Source organism: Danio rerio, chromosome 3, assembly GCF_052040795.2.
Source record: "Danio rerio strain M-AB ecotype USA chromosome 3, GRCz13ab, whole genome shotgun sequence".
NCBI lineage: Eukaryota > Metazoa > Chordata > Actinopteri > Cypriniformes > Danionidae > Danio > Danio rerio.
The window spans coordinates 7,805,001-7,818,731 of record NC_141023.1 but is presented as its reverse complement, the minus strand read 5'-3'; the positions used below and the strand labels follow the sequence as shown (position 1 = coordinate 7,818,731).

The window sequence follows — 13,731 nt, the reverse complement described above, 5'->3', positions numbered from 1 at the left end:
GTTAACATTAGTAACCTGTCAGGAAAATCAAAGCTCTCAGTCAAAACATGGTAAGGAGACTGATTTCCTTTTCTCTGTGTGCTGTGGCCTGGAGTCCTCAGAGTTAGCGGCGTCTACAACGCACAGTCGGTTCATTAGTAATGATCAAGAGTGTCTGTAATCATCCCTGAGATGTGATCCTTGTTTTTTCGTGGCCTATTTAAAGTGCAGGACGGCTGTATTCCCTGATCGGCCCATCAGAGGAAGATGAAAACAGCACATTGGCAGCCTCAAGCTGCATTGTTCACACTGAGCTCTACATGGCAAGTAGGGCTGTGCGATTTGATGGCTTATTGCACAGCTGTTTGGAATGCTCGCTTTTGATGGGTCATTCCAAGGTATTTTATTTCCAGATAACAACCGCTAAATAACATTGACTCATCTGGGAATTTTTTTTGACTCCCACTGAAACCGTTCACATTCATATCACTCGCATTCATTTGTATTTGTTTGTCTGTCAGGCCATATATTTTTCAGTATTTGGTGTCATCTTGTAATAATGGACAGGTTAGTGTATACTCCATTCAACTGGTTTGATTTTTTGACTGTTTGGCGCCATCTTGTGACTGAATAATGTGCAGGTTAGTGTACACTCCATCAGCTGTTTTTGTTTCTGTCAGCTTTGCATTTTTGACTGGTGGGCACCATCTTGTGACTGAATATTGCACAGGACAGCGCGTACTCCATCAGCTGTTTTCGTTTCTGTCAGCGTTGTGTTTTTGACTCTTTGGCCTCATCTTGTGCCTGAATAATATGCAGGTTCAGGGCTCAAAATTAACTTTTTTACTTGGTAGCACCGGTGCTCATAACTTCAAATATTTAGAAGCACCAGAAAAAAATTAGGAGGGCCACCAGAAATTTTGTATTTTAAGGGATTTATTGTATTTTTAAAACAACATCAATTAGGACTAAAACAAAAAAAAAGAAACAACTAATCTTACTAATGCTGAGAGGACTTTGATATTTGTTTGCAATAATTCCAAAATGTGTGTCTAATATTTATAGAATAATATTAATGATGAAAAAGACAATATTAGTAACCAGGGCTTTACATTAACACCCCCCAACCCGCCAAATGCGGATAGATTTCAGCTTTGGCGGGTTAGACAGCCGCTCCCACTAGCTGCTTTTTTCATATCATATAATTTTTATATTGTAGTTTTCTTAAAGCAGGGTTCGACAATAAGGATGGACCAATGTGCCCACAAATGTGATCTTAGAATCGAGAAGCAGCACAACTGACAAAAATAACTGCGTTGGCGCGAGCAAAAGCAGGTGAAGACCTTATGAGGGGATGATGTGATGTTGCGTGCAACAGGTGATGTGATGTGCGCGACTTAAAAAGTGTGCGCGCTCCCATTTACTTGCGCGAAACAACCGTGTGTAGAAGAAGCGCAACTGGTGCGATTGGTTCTTTTTGAAATAGACTAAACAAAAAGTGATGCTCGTGTACCCACTGTCCTGCTGCTTTCAAGAGCTCAAGATTGAAAGAAAAAAAAAAAGCAGCAGTCACCGCTTTCGTTTTAATTATATCTCAGGCACATGATCATCCTTTCATTATCACTCATGGTATGTTTTTACCTGCTTTCTTTTGCTTACAGTTATTTTTGTTAATATAGTTTAATTATCATCCTTTACAATAACAATGCTTTAACAGGAGAATAACTCCCCATTTATGTGTAGTAACTGCTGATCTGGGAACTTTAGCCTGGACAGATTACTGTGCATATTTTAGATACATGACAACAGATCTTTTTAAATGTCAATAAAAAAAAATAAAAAAAGTTTTGTTGAATAAAAAGTGCATGTATGCTGCGATATATTTGCTTGTTTTGACACATTTGAAATGTGTGGCTAAAAAAATAATTATTTCTTTATGGTGTGGTCAGAGATAAATTTGGTAAATCATTCATTTTGAGCCCTAAAAAAGTCATGTGAAATAAAAAACAATTGCAATGCAACAAAACCCATTTGCTAATGCACAGTGAGCAAGCTCACAAACAGTCAAATGTATAAGGAGGCATGTGGACATCACAACATCTAAATCAAGTCAATTTATCATAGGGATGCACCGATATGAATTTTTTGGCCGATACCGATAACCGATAATTCTTCAGACATGAAGGCCGATAGCCGATATATATAGGCCGATAATTATAAATATTTCAAAATGTTATATTTTTATACAGCAAACTGCATAAAAGCTGAAACTCCGCTCTTTTGAACTGAATAGCCTATACAAATATGTCATGTCCGAAAAGCCTTTTTTTAGAGGTGTTTTGACAGTTCAGAGCCACAGTACAAGTGATAAGCTAGATACAGAATGTATTATTTTTTAAAGTGCGACATAAATTCATCTTTTTTGGCGTTTTAGATTCTTTTAAACACATGTAGCATCAACGCTTCTGTGTTCGTTCTTGCTGTCAATCGCGGGGAAAATGATCGATGAAAAGTTTATGATAAACCGCTGTGAGGGCGCAGATTTGCCCTCGGATTTTGATACAAACCTGCTCATTGAGCTCCCCACTGATTAAGTAGTACATGTGTGATTAAGTAGTACATAGATTAGTGTATACTCCATCAGCTGTTTTCGTTTCTGTCAGCATTGCATTTTTGACTGTTTGGCGCCATCTTGTGACTGAATATTGTGCGGGATATTGTATACTCCATCAGCTGTTTTCGTTTCTGTCAGGGTTGAGTTTTTGACTGTTTGGCGCCATCTTGTGACTAAATATTGTGCAGGATATTGTATACTCCATCAGCTGTTTTCGTTTTTTGTCAGAGTTGAGTTTTTGACTGTTTGGCGCCATCTTGTGACTGAATATTGTGCGGGATATTGTATACTCCATCAGCTGTTTTCGTTTCTGTCAGAGTTGAGTTTTTGACTGTTTGGCGCCATCTTGTGACTAAATATTGTGCAGGATATTGTATACTCCATCAGTAGTTTTTGTTTCTGTCAGCGTTGCGTTTTTAACTGTTTGGCACCTTCTTGTGATTAAGTAATACATAAATTAGTGCATACTCCATCAGCTGTTTTAGTTTATGTCAGTGCTGCGTTTGTAGCTGTTTGGCACCATCTTGTGATTTAGTACATAGATTAGTGTATGCCATCAGCAGTTTTCGTTTCTTTTAGCTTTGCGTTTTTGACTGTTTGGCACCATCTTGTGATTAAGCAGTACGTAGGTTAGTGTATACTCCATCAGCTGTTTTCGTTTCTGTCAGCATTGCATTTTTGACTGTTTGACGCCATCTTGTGACTGAATATTGTGCGGGATATTGTATAATCCATCAGCTGTTTTCGTTTCTGTCAGGGTTGAGTTTTTGACTGTTTGGCGCCATCTTGTGACTGAATATTGTGCGGGATATTGTATACTCCATCAGCTGTTTTTTTTCTGTCAGAGTTGAGTTTTTGACTGTTTGGCACCATCTTGTGACTGAATATTGTGCGGGATATTGTATAATCCATCAGCTGTTTTCGTTTCTGTCAGGGTTGAGTTTTTGACTGTTTGGCGCCATCTTGTGACATAATATTGTGCGGGATATTGTATACTCCATCAGCTGTTTTCGTTTCTGTCAGGGTTGAGTTTTTGACTGTTTGTTGCCATCTTGTGACTGAATATTGTGCGGGATATTGTATACTCCATCAGCAGTTTTTGTTTCTGTCAGCGTTGTGTTTTTAACTGTTTGGCACCTTCTTGTGATTAAGTAATACATAAATTAGTGCATACTCCATCAGCTGTATTAGTTTATGTCAGTGCTGCGTTTGTAGCTGTTTGGCACCATCTTGTGATTTAGTACATAGATTAGTGTATGCCATCAGCAGTTTTCGTTTCTTTTAGCTTTGCGTTTTTGACTGTTTGGCACCATCTTGTGATTAAGCAGTACGTAGGTTAGTGTATACTCCATCAGCTGTTTTCGTTTCTATCAGCATTGCATTTTTGACCGTTTGACGCCATCTTTTGACTGAATATTGTGCGGGATATTGTATAATCCATCAGCTGTTTTCGTTTCTGTCAGGGTTGAGTTTTTGACTGTTTGGCGCCATCTTGTGACAGAATATTGTGCGGGATATTGTATACTCCATCAGCTGTTTTCGTTTCTGTCAGGGTTGAGTTTTTGACTGTTTGGTGCCATCTTGTGACTAAATATTGTGCGGGATATTGTATACTCCATCAGCAGTTTTTGTTTCTGTCAGCGTTGCGTTTTTAACTGTTTGGCACCTTCTTGTGATTAAGTAATACATAAATTAGTGCATACTCCATCAGCTGTTTTAGTTTATGTCAGTGCTGCGTTTGTAGCTGTTTGGCACCATCTTGTGATTTAGTACATAGATTAGTGTATGCCATCAGCAGTTTTCGTTTCTTTTAGCTTTGCGTTTTTGACTGTTTGGCACCATCTTGTGATTAAGCAGTACGTAGGTTAGTGTATACTCCATCAGCTGTTTTCGTTTCTGTCAGCTTTGCATTTTTGACCGTTTGACGCCATCTTTTGACTGAATATTGTGCGGGATATTGTATAATCCATCAGCTGTTTTCGTTTCTGTCAGGGTTGAGTTTTTGACTGTTTGGCGCCATCTTGTGACTGAATATTGTGCGGGATATTGTATACTCCATCAGCTGTTTTCGTTTCTGTCAGCATTGCATTTTTGACTGTTTGGCGCCATCTTGTGACAGAATATTGTGCGGGATATTGTATACTCCATCAGCTGTTTTCGTTTCTGTCAGAGTTGAGTTTTTGACTGTTTGGCGCCATCTTGTGACTGAATATTGTGCAGGATATTGTATACTCCATCAGCAGTTTTTGTTTCTGTCAGCATTGCGTTTTTAACTGTTTGGCACCTTCTTGTGATTAAGTAATACATAAATTAGTGCATACTCCATCAGCTGTTTTAGTTTATGTCAGTGCTGCGTTTTTAGCTGTTTGGCACCATCTTGTGATTTAGTACATAGATTAGTGTATGCCATCAGCTGTTTTCGTTTCTTTTAGCTTTGCGTTTTTGACTGTTTGGCACCATCTTGTGATTAAGCAGTACGTAGGTTAGTGTATACTCCATCAGCTGTTTTCGTTTCTATCAGCTTTGCATTTTTGACCGTTTGACGCCATCTTTTGACTGAATATTGTGCGGGATATTGTATAATCCATCAGCTGTTTTCGTTTCTGTCAGGGTTGAGTTTTTGACTGTTTGGCGCCATCTTGTGACTGAATATTGTGCGGGATATTGTATACTCCATCAGCAGTTTTCGTTTCTGTCAGAGTTGAGTTTTTGACTGTTTGGCGCCATCTTGTGACTGAATATTGTGCAGGATATTGTATACTCCATCAGCTGTTTTAGTTTATGTCAGTGCTGCGTTTTTAGCTGTTTGGCACCATCTTGTGATTTAGTACATAGATTAGTGTATGCCATCAGTTGTTTTCGTTTCTTTTAGCTTTGCGTTTTTGACTGTTTGGCACCATCTTGTGATTAAGTAGTACGTAGATTAGTGTATACTCCATCAGCTGTTTTCGTTTCTGTCAGCATTGCATTTTTGACCGTTTGACGCCATCTTTTGACTGAATATTGTGCGGGATATTGTATAATCCATCAGCTGTTTTCGTTTCTGTCAGGGTTGAGTTTTTGACTGTTTGGCGCCATCTTGTGACTAAATATTGTGCAGGATATTGTATACTCCATCAGCAGTTTTTGTTTATGTCAGTGCTGCGTTTTTAGCTGTTTGGCACCATCTTGTGATTTAGTACATAGATTAGTGTATGCCATCAGCTGTTTTCGTTTCTTTTAGCTTTGCGTTTTTGACTGTTTGGCACCATCTTGTGATTAAGCAGTACGTAGGTTAGTGTATACTCCATCAGCTGTTTTCGTTTCTATCAGCTTTGCATTTTTGACCGTTTGACGCCATCTTTTGACTGAATATTGTGCGGGATATTGTATAATCCATCAGCTGTTTTCGTTTCTGTCAGGGTTGAGTTTTTGACTGTTTGGCGCCATCTTGTGACTGAATATTGTGCGGGATATTGTATACTCCATCAGCAGTTTTCGTTTCTGTCAGAGTTGAGTTTTTGACTGTTTGGCGCCATCTTGTGACTGAATATTGTGCAGGATATTGTATACTCCATCAGCTGTTTTAGTTTATGTCAGTGCTGCGTTTTTAGCTGTTTGGCACCATCTTGTGATTTAGTACATAGATTAGTGTATGCCATCAGTTGTTTTCGTTTCTTTTAGCTTTGCGTTTTTGACTGTTTGGCACCATCTTGTGATTAAGTAGTACGTAGATTAGTGTATACTCCATCAGCTGTTTTCGTTTCTGTCAGCATTGCATTTTTGACCATTTGACGCCATCTTTTGACTGAATATTGTGCGGGATATTGTATAATCCATCAGCTGTTTTCGTTTCTGTCAGGGTTGAGTTTTTGACTGTTTGGCTCCATCTTGTGATGGAGTAATGCACAGGTTAGTGCAGAGGCAGACTGGCCACCGGAACCCGGTGGCTAATTGTTTCATTTTGGCAGCATAAACCTTTAGATAGGCCTGAACAAAAATGTTTCTGGCTTTTAAGAGTTCTGTGAAGTAAAACAGCCGATTATAGTGTTTGTGCATTATAAATACACTTACTGTGTTTACTATGTTCTGAGCTTCTTGTTTTGGTTTTCTTAGATATATCAAGATAAATCTGCAAAGGTCTCTCTCATCCTCTAGAACACACTATATAAACTCTATAAAGAAGGCAAAAACTAAACTTTTTTTTGCACTGCAACTGATGATCAACAGTAAAACATAAATTACTAATTGTATCTCTTCTGAAATAGGGTAAACCAGCAACAATCAATAATGCATGTTTATATAGTGTCATGGCTTTGCAGTACAAAAATGTCATCATAATAGAAGTCAATAGGGCAAAAACAGCCACTAACATAACGAAAGGTTAGTCGATATGCTCAGTGTATTGCTGAGTTTTGGAAAATTCTCAAAGCATTTCCTTAAAATATGTCAAAAAAAGATTTGCCACCAAAACTCATTCCATTTGATGAAACACAGATAAGGTCGTGGCCAAATTAATCCTCAAAATCCCCCCCAGAGTGGATGAAACACCCCCAACAGCACACAAGGGTTAATGTGTGCTTTTATGTTCGCAGGGTAATCAGGAGGGCAGTAATCCAGCGGACGCGATGGCCCAGACGTACACCACGCAGTACGCTCATCCCTCACAGAACGGCATCCCGGCTGAGTTCACCGCACTCCCTTCACAAGACTACACAGGACAGAGCCGCGTCCCGGACCATGGCCTGACGCTCTACACACCCGCACAGACTCACAGCGACCTGAACAACACAGACAGCCAAACGCCAGCCATCAGCACTGGCTCCAACACAGCGCCGGTGCGTCTCTCACACACACACACACACATGCAGATTAGTAAGTCAGAAATGTGAGATGTAAAAACAATTGAATTACTTATTATATAACTGAATGCTGTAAAAAAAAAAACAATTTAGAGAATTTTATTTTTAATTCCTATGAAAAATGACAGAATTTTGGGTGAAAAAGTATTCAGTAATATAAATATACATTCTCAGATTAGCAAGTATACATTTACCTTTTTTTGTGGCAGAACACACAATGTGTTGGTGTTGGGCAGTAGCGCCGCTACAAGTAGTGACGCTACTAGCTTAACTACATTTCTCAGTAGCTTGGCCGTAGCGTCGCTACTTTCTAAATCAAATAGCTTTTCAGTAGTGAAGCTATTTTATTAGTCAAGTAGCGCAGTAACGTCCACACAAGCTACATTTACAGATCGCGGATCAATAAGTGACGGCACCGACATTGTGAGCTGTGAGGCCAAGTGTGCCGCAAGCCTGCGTTTGAGTGAAGGTTTCGGCCGTTAGATCGCCCCCTGGGGGCTGGCTGCAGTACAAGTCATAAAGCCCGCCTCCTCCGTGTTAATGAAGGAGACTTGAGCCCAAATAAAAAAAATATTACACTTGCAATAAAATGTCCCGAAAGATGGTTCTGGTCGATTAAGGCACTGGTTATTGTGCTGAAATAGGTGCAGATCTTCATTTTTGTAAACAGTTTGTTTTTAGCAGTAATTTAATGCTGGGCGTGTCATCGTGATTGACAGCTGTGATTGACAGTTTCTCAAAGCAGCGCGTCTGATCTTCGGCAGGAGACTGAAGTGTTATTATTCGATTTCTGTGTTATTTTACCATGACAAAATGAGTTCAGCAGTAAACTACAGTTTCTGACATACATGATCCTGGTGGAACACTGTTTATTCGCTAAGTTCAGGGCTTTTTTCGGGCTTTATTAGTTTGCTGATACACGCCTAACCACCCAGATAGCAAAACACAGTTCCGGCTAGATTCTCGCCTGCCGGAGACTTATCCCTTAGAGCTCAGACTGACTACCTCTGCTGGACCTACTCCGGATGCCTGGACTCACTACCCGATTCCAGCCCGAGTCAATCGAGCCAGCTGCGGCGGCCGAGCGAGCCGGCGCTGCTGCATGCGAGCCGGAATCAGCCCGCGTAGGTTATGCGCTGCGGTCCGGAGCTGGCGCGATTTAATATATAAAACCCTCATATTTGTTAACGTTATTACATCCATTTGTGTTGATATGACAGCAAACGCATGCTGAGAAGTTCGGGGGGCGTGGTTGATTTTACATAAAGCGTTTGGTTGGAAGCTCGACTCCGCTCATTTTCGCGGCTCCTCCTCTGGCTCCATCAGACAGTCCTTCTGCGCATGTCAAGGCTCCAATTTCAGCAGTCTTTTGCGACAGTTTGTGCCCGTCAAGCAGGCGTTTTGCCCTCAAGGCGTTCAATGGGAAAAAGGGCTGTCGCGTCGTCCATATTTTTTACAGTCATTGTGTGAGGCCGGTGTGTAGGCGGTGATAGTAAATCCATATCATGGCTAGAATGAGGAATTCTTCTTCTTCCTGTTTTACGGTGTTCAACCACACACTTTTTGGTGCATTACTGCCACCTCTGGTTGGTGATGTCACCAACCGAAACTTGCTTGATGGAAAGATGACTGAAGGAGAGGAGTTATTTCTGAAGCAGGTTTCCTCAAAATTGTCAGATAGAACCTTATAATTCTAAGGTGGCGATGTGGGTAATTTTAGAATCGTGCATTCGCTTTGCATTTTAAAAACTTTATACGATTTTTTTGAAAACAAAGATGTATGTGTTTAAGGACATTTTAACTTGGGAATATTGATACTGAGGTATCTGGCCTGAGATTAGCACCTTGAGCTAAAACACAAAATAGTGGAAAATGTCAACTCCGTTGTTTTCAACTGTTTTCTCAACTATGTTAATGCCTGAAAAACGCTTAAGTAATTTTAAAACCGTATGGGTTTTCTCCTTCATCATTAGCTTTCGCTGGTTGGGATTCAATACATTCTTGGATACATGCGCTTCGCAAGTACACATCCAGGAATTTTATCTGTACTTGACAAGATGGGAACTTTGAATTGGAAACGTGCTTCGGCAACGATTGATGACGCAAGGACACAAGAACGCAAGTACAGACAAGAACGCATATTGAGAAACAGGCACTCTCAACTCTGTTACTGTTAAGTCTGTTCTGATTTCTGAAAATTGAACAATACGCTACACTAATTACTAAATTAAATTAAATTTAAATTTAATTAAATTAGTAACAAAATCAAATGATTCCTGTTACATTTAGGCTACTGTTTTACACTAATACAATTGAGTTTATATATTGTTCCACTTCAAGAAACAATTAATAGAAAATACTTGAAATGTAGACGCAATTTTGTAACGAGTGAAGCATAAATAACATGAATTTTCCATCAGATTTTACTCGTCTCACAATTGAAACATCACTTGACTCCGCCGAATAAACCTGTACATCCCGAACGGCCCGGAGAGTGAAAATATTCAGATGACGGGCTGATTATGAAGCCGTGGAGGCGGCGGTGGCAATAAGACGGCGTGTTTTGGGAGTACATGCTCTCCTCTGTCCAAAATAATGAGGCGAGAGGGAGCGTTTGACACCGCCGTAACGATCTGTCACACTCGCTGCTGTTATAATGACATAATCACTGTCATGTTGAGGCTCCTGCAGTATTACTAGCTCTCGCTCGCCGACGGAGTGACACCCAAATAAGTGCAGTGTCTGTTTGCATCATGCGCTCCAGACGTTAATTGATGCTACTGCACTTGAATACTCGTCTGAATGCCAGTGCAGGCTAATATCCGCACCGTTTATTCAGCGCAAGCTAATATCCGCGCAGTTTATTTAGCGGATGCTAAATTCATTAGTTTTCAAGGCAGAAAGAAGCATAGAGGCTTAGATGTGGGCTGGTTTTTTACTGCTGTAACGGTCTTTTGGATGTCTTCCTTCTCTTTTTTTTTTCTTCCTCTCAGCCTGTTTTCTTTATGTCTTCAGAGGAGCCTGTACATGGTGTAGCATGAATAATTTAGCGTAGCAGAAAGGTGGACACGCTCGCTAGTTAATCTCGTCGGGGCCGGAAGGATTTCCTCTTGCTCTTTTATGCCATTTTTTGTGGATGATAAACGGCTCACTGACGCTCACAGCCCGTTTCGAAAACCTAATAATTGATTATTGTTCGGATATGGAGTGTGTGTTATTAAACGATCTTCGTTGGCCATTATGGCGACTCCAGAAATAAATAAAATGCAAATTAAAAAACACACAAGCACATAAATAAAGCCTTGGTATATAAACTAATAAATTGTTCTCATATAGAGTGTGTATCATTGTATTCATTGGCCATAAATAACACACACAGTGGGGGAAGTAAGTAAATTTTTCTCAGAAAACATATTTCTAAAGGTGCTATTGACTCAACTTTGACTACTTACTTACTTACTTATGCCCTCCACCCCGTCCGGGGCATGGGCCGCCAAAGGTAGATCTCCAGAGGTTCCTGTCCTGGGCCATTCTTTCTACTTGTCCCCAGGTGTAACCCATCCTTGTGATGTCTGCGTTGAGGTCGCGTCGCCAGGTGTTTCTTGGACGGCCTCTCTCCTGTTTCCTTTGGGGGTTCCATCTAAGAGCCTGTCTGGTCATGCTAGTTGGTGGTTTGCTAAGGGTGTGCCCTATCCAACCCCATCTATGCTTCCAGATTTCTGTTTCTACGGGAGGTTGACAGGTCCTTCTCCATAGGTCGGTGTCACTGATTGTGTCAGGCCAGCGAATGTGCAGAATCTTTCTGAGACAGGTGATGATGAATTGAATTGTTGGATTCATCAACACAAACTTTGACTAGATGTTGATAACAACCAAAGAAATGCATATATGAAAATAATCTTATACAAACAAATAACAAATCTAATTAGTTTACAGATTAAGTTTGAACACATGAAGAAAGAGAGGTGTAGAAAGGCAGTGAAAGCCCAGACAGCAGCTGAAATCTCTTAGTAGTTCTTCAGTAACCCTGTACCCTTACTCAGTGTAAATGAATGTCAGCTGCTTCAGTCCAGCATCTACTGTACATTCAAAGGATGATGAAGATCAGAGCGGACATTTCAGCAAGACAATGATCCAAAACACAGCCAAAGAGACTCTCAAATGCTTTTAGAGAAAGAAAATCAAGCTGTAGAATGGCCCAGCCAATCACCTGAGCTGGATCCAATAGAAAAAAATAAATGAATAAATAAAGGTCAGATTTAATAAACGAGACCCACAGAACCATCAAGATTTTGACACTCTGATGAAGTCTGTGAGAAACTCATGAGCAATGCATGAGACTTCATTCGCCACATTAGAGTTGTCTTCAAGTTGCCATGTATACATATACACATGCATTAAGCCTTGGTTTATAAACGCACACATTTTATAATTTACATATTTCAATCATTTCAATGGTAGTAACATTTTTATATTCTTTGTTTATTTTCTTTTAAGAAGATTTTTTGTTTATCACGTCTTGCTGGCAAAAGGCAAAACAAGCAAAACCTCTAAAAGAAAGAAGGGTTCAAAAGCTCTTTATTGCTTTAAAACAAAATTGTGTATATAGCACAATTTAATATCTTCAAAGCATACAGACAAATGGACAAAGCAATGGTTGGGCAAGTGGATGAAAGAATTGGCAAAGAGAAGGATGATGAAGGGAGAAATGCAAGAATGAATGAATAAAATAAAATGAAAAGTGACAAGTAAAGGGCAGATGGATTTGATGAATGAAGGAACTAAGAAATAGGCAGCTCAAAGAAAACATCAAATTATTGAGAGCTGTATCAATTGCAAGTGTATATTTTATGCATGTTTATATACTTTATTAAACCCAGTTATTCAGTTTTAATTTGATAAAATTATATATATATATATATATATATATATATATATATATATATATATATATATATATATATATATATATATATATATATATATAAAAGATATATAGTACATATATTAAATTAGATATAAAACGTATATTAAATTATATATTTGTTAATTTTAGTTTATTTTCCTGTCTTTTATTGTTTTGTTTTTGTAAGGCCTTATCCTTTCAGGAAGGAAGGAAATAAAAAGAAGAAAGAAAGAAAGAAAGAAAGAAAGAAAGAAAGAAAGAAAGAAAGAAAGAAAGAAAGAAAGAAAGAAAGAAAGAAAGAAAGGTTGGGAGAAAAAGTAGAAAAAATTAATTGTTTTAGAAGTAGAAAGAAAAATGAAAGGAGTGAAGGAAGAAAAATAAGAAAAAGGAAATAGAAAGTAGATAGAAGGAAGGAAGGAAGGAAGGAAGGAAGGAAGGAAGGAAAGAAAATAAAAAATAAGTAAAAAATAGAAAGAAAAAAAGAGAGATTTAAGTTAGGGTAAAATTGAGAAAGAAAGTTTAAAAAGTAGAAAGAAAATGAAAAAAAGGAATGAAGGAAGGAAAATTAGAAAAAAGAAATAGAAAGTAGATAGAAGAAAGGAAAAGAAGAAAAATAAGTAAAAAATAGAAAGAAAAAAGAAAAGACAAAAGGAAAAATAAGAAAGATAGAAAGTAAAAAAGTATAAAGAAAAAAGAAGAAATGAAGATAGGGAAATTTTAGAAAGAAAGAAAGAAAGAAAGAAAGAAAGAAAGAAAGAAAGAAAGAAAGAAAGAAAGGTAGGAAGAAGAAAAATTAAATCGTTTTAGAAGTAGAAAGACATATGAAAGGAATGAAGGAAAGAAAAGAAGAAAAGCGATATAGAAAGTAGATGGAAGGAAGGAAGGGAGGAAGGAAGGAAGGAAGGAAGGAAGGAAGGAAGGAAGGAAGGAAGGAAGGAAGGAAGGAAGGAAGGAAAGAAGGAAGGAAGGAAAAGAAAAAAAAATAAGAAAATAAAAAATAGAAAAATAGAAAGAACTTAAAAGGGACAGAAGGAAAAATAAGAAAGAAGAAAGAAAGAAAGAAAGAAAGAAAGAAAGAAAGAAAGAAAGAAAGAAAGAAAGAAAGAAAGAAAGAAAAAGCTAGGGAGAAAAAAGAAGAAAAAAGAAATAGTTTAAAAAGTAGAAAGAAAATGAAAAAAGGAATGAAGGAAGGAAAATTAGAAAAAAGAAATAGAAAGTAGATAGAAGAAAGGAAAAGAAGAAAAATAAGTAAAAAATAGAAAGAAAAAAGAAAGGACAAAAGGAAAAATAAGAAAGATAGAAAGTAAAAAAGTAGAAAGAAAAAAGAAGAAATGAAGATAGGAAAATTTTAGAAAGAAAGAAAGAAAGAAAGAAAGAAAGAAAGAAAGAAA

At 38.2% G+C, this 13,731-nt stretch overlaps 1 protein-coding gene across 48 annotated transcripts in view; it reads left to right on the top strand.

Annotated features, from left to right (window-relative positions):
* Positions 1 to 13,731, top strand: part of rbfox3b (RNA binding fox-1 homolog 3b) — a 997,536-nt gene that overhangs the window by 471,189 nt on the left and 512,616 nt on the right. For all 48 annotated transcript variants that reach the window (XR_015480256.1, XM_087243785.1, XM_087243780.1 and 45 more), the window contains one exon: positions 7,168 to 7,410. Coding sequence is in view for 47 of the 48 variants with exons in the window: in XM_087243776.1 (XP_087099902.1) it covers positions 7,168 to 7,410 (243 nt within the window). In the remaining variant the exon portion in view is untranslated. The remainder of the gene's footprint in view (positions 1 to 7,167; positions 7,411 to 13,731) is intronic.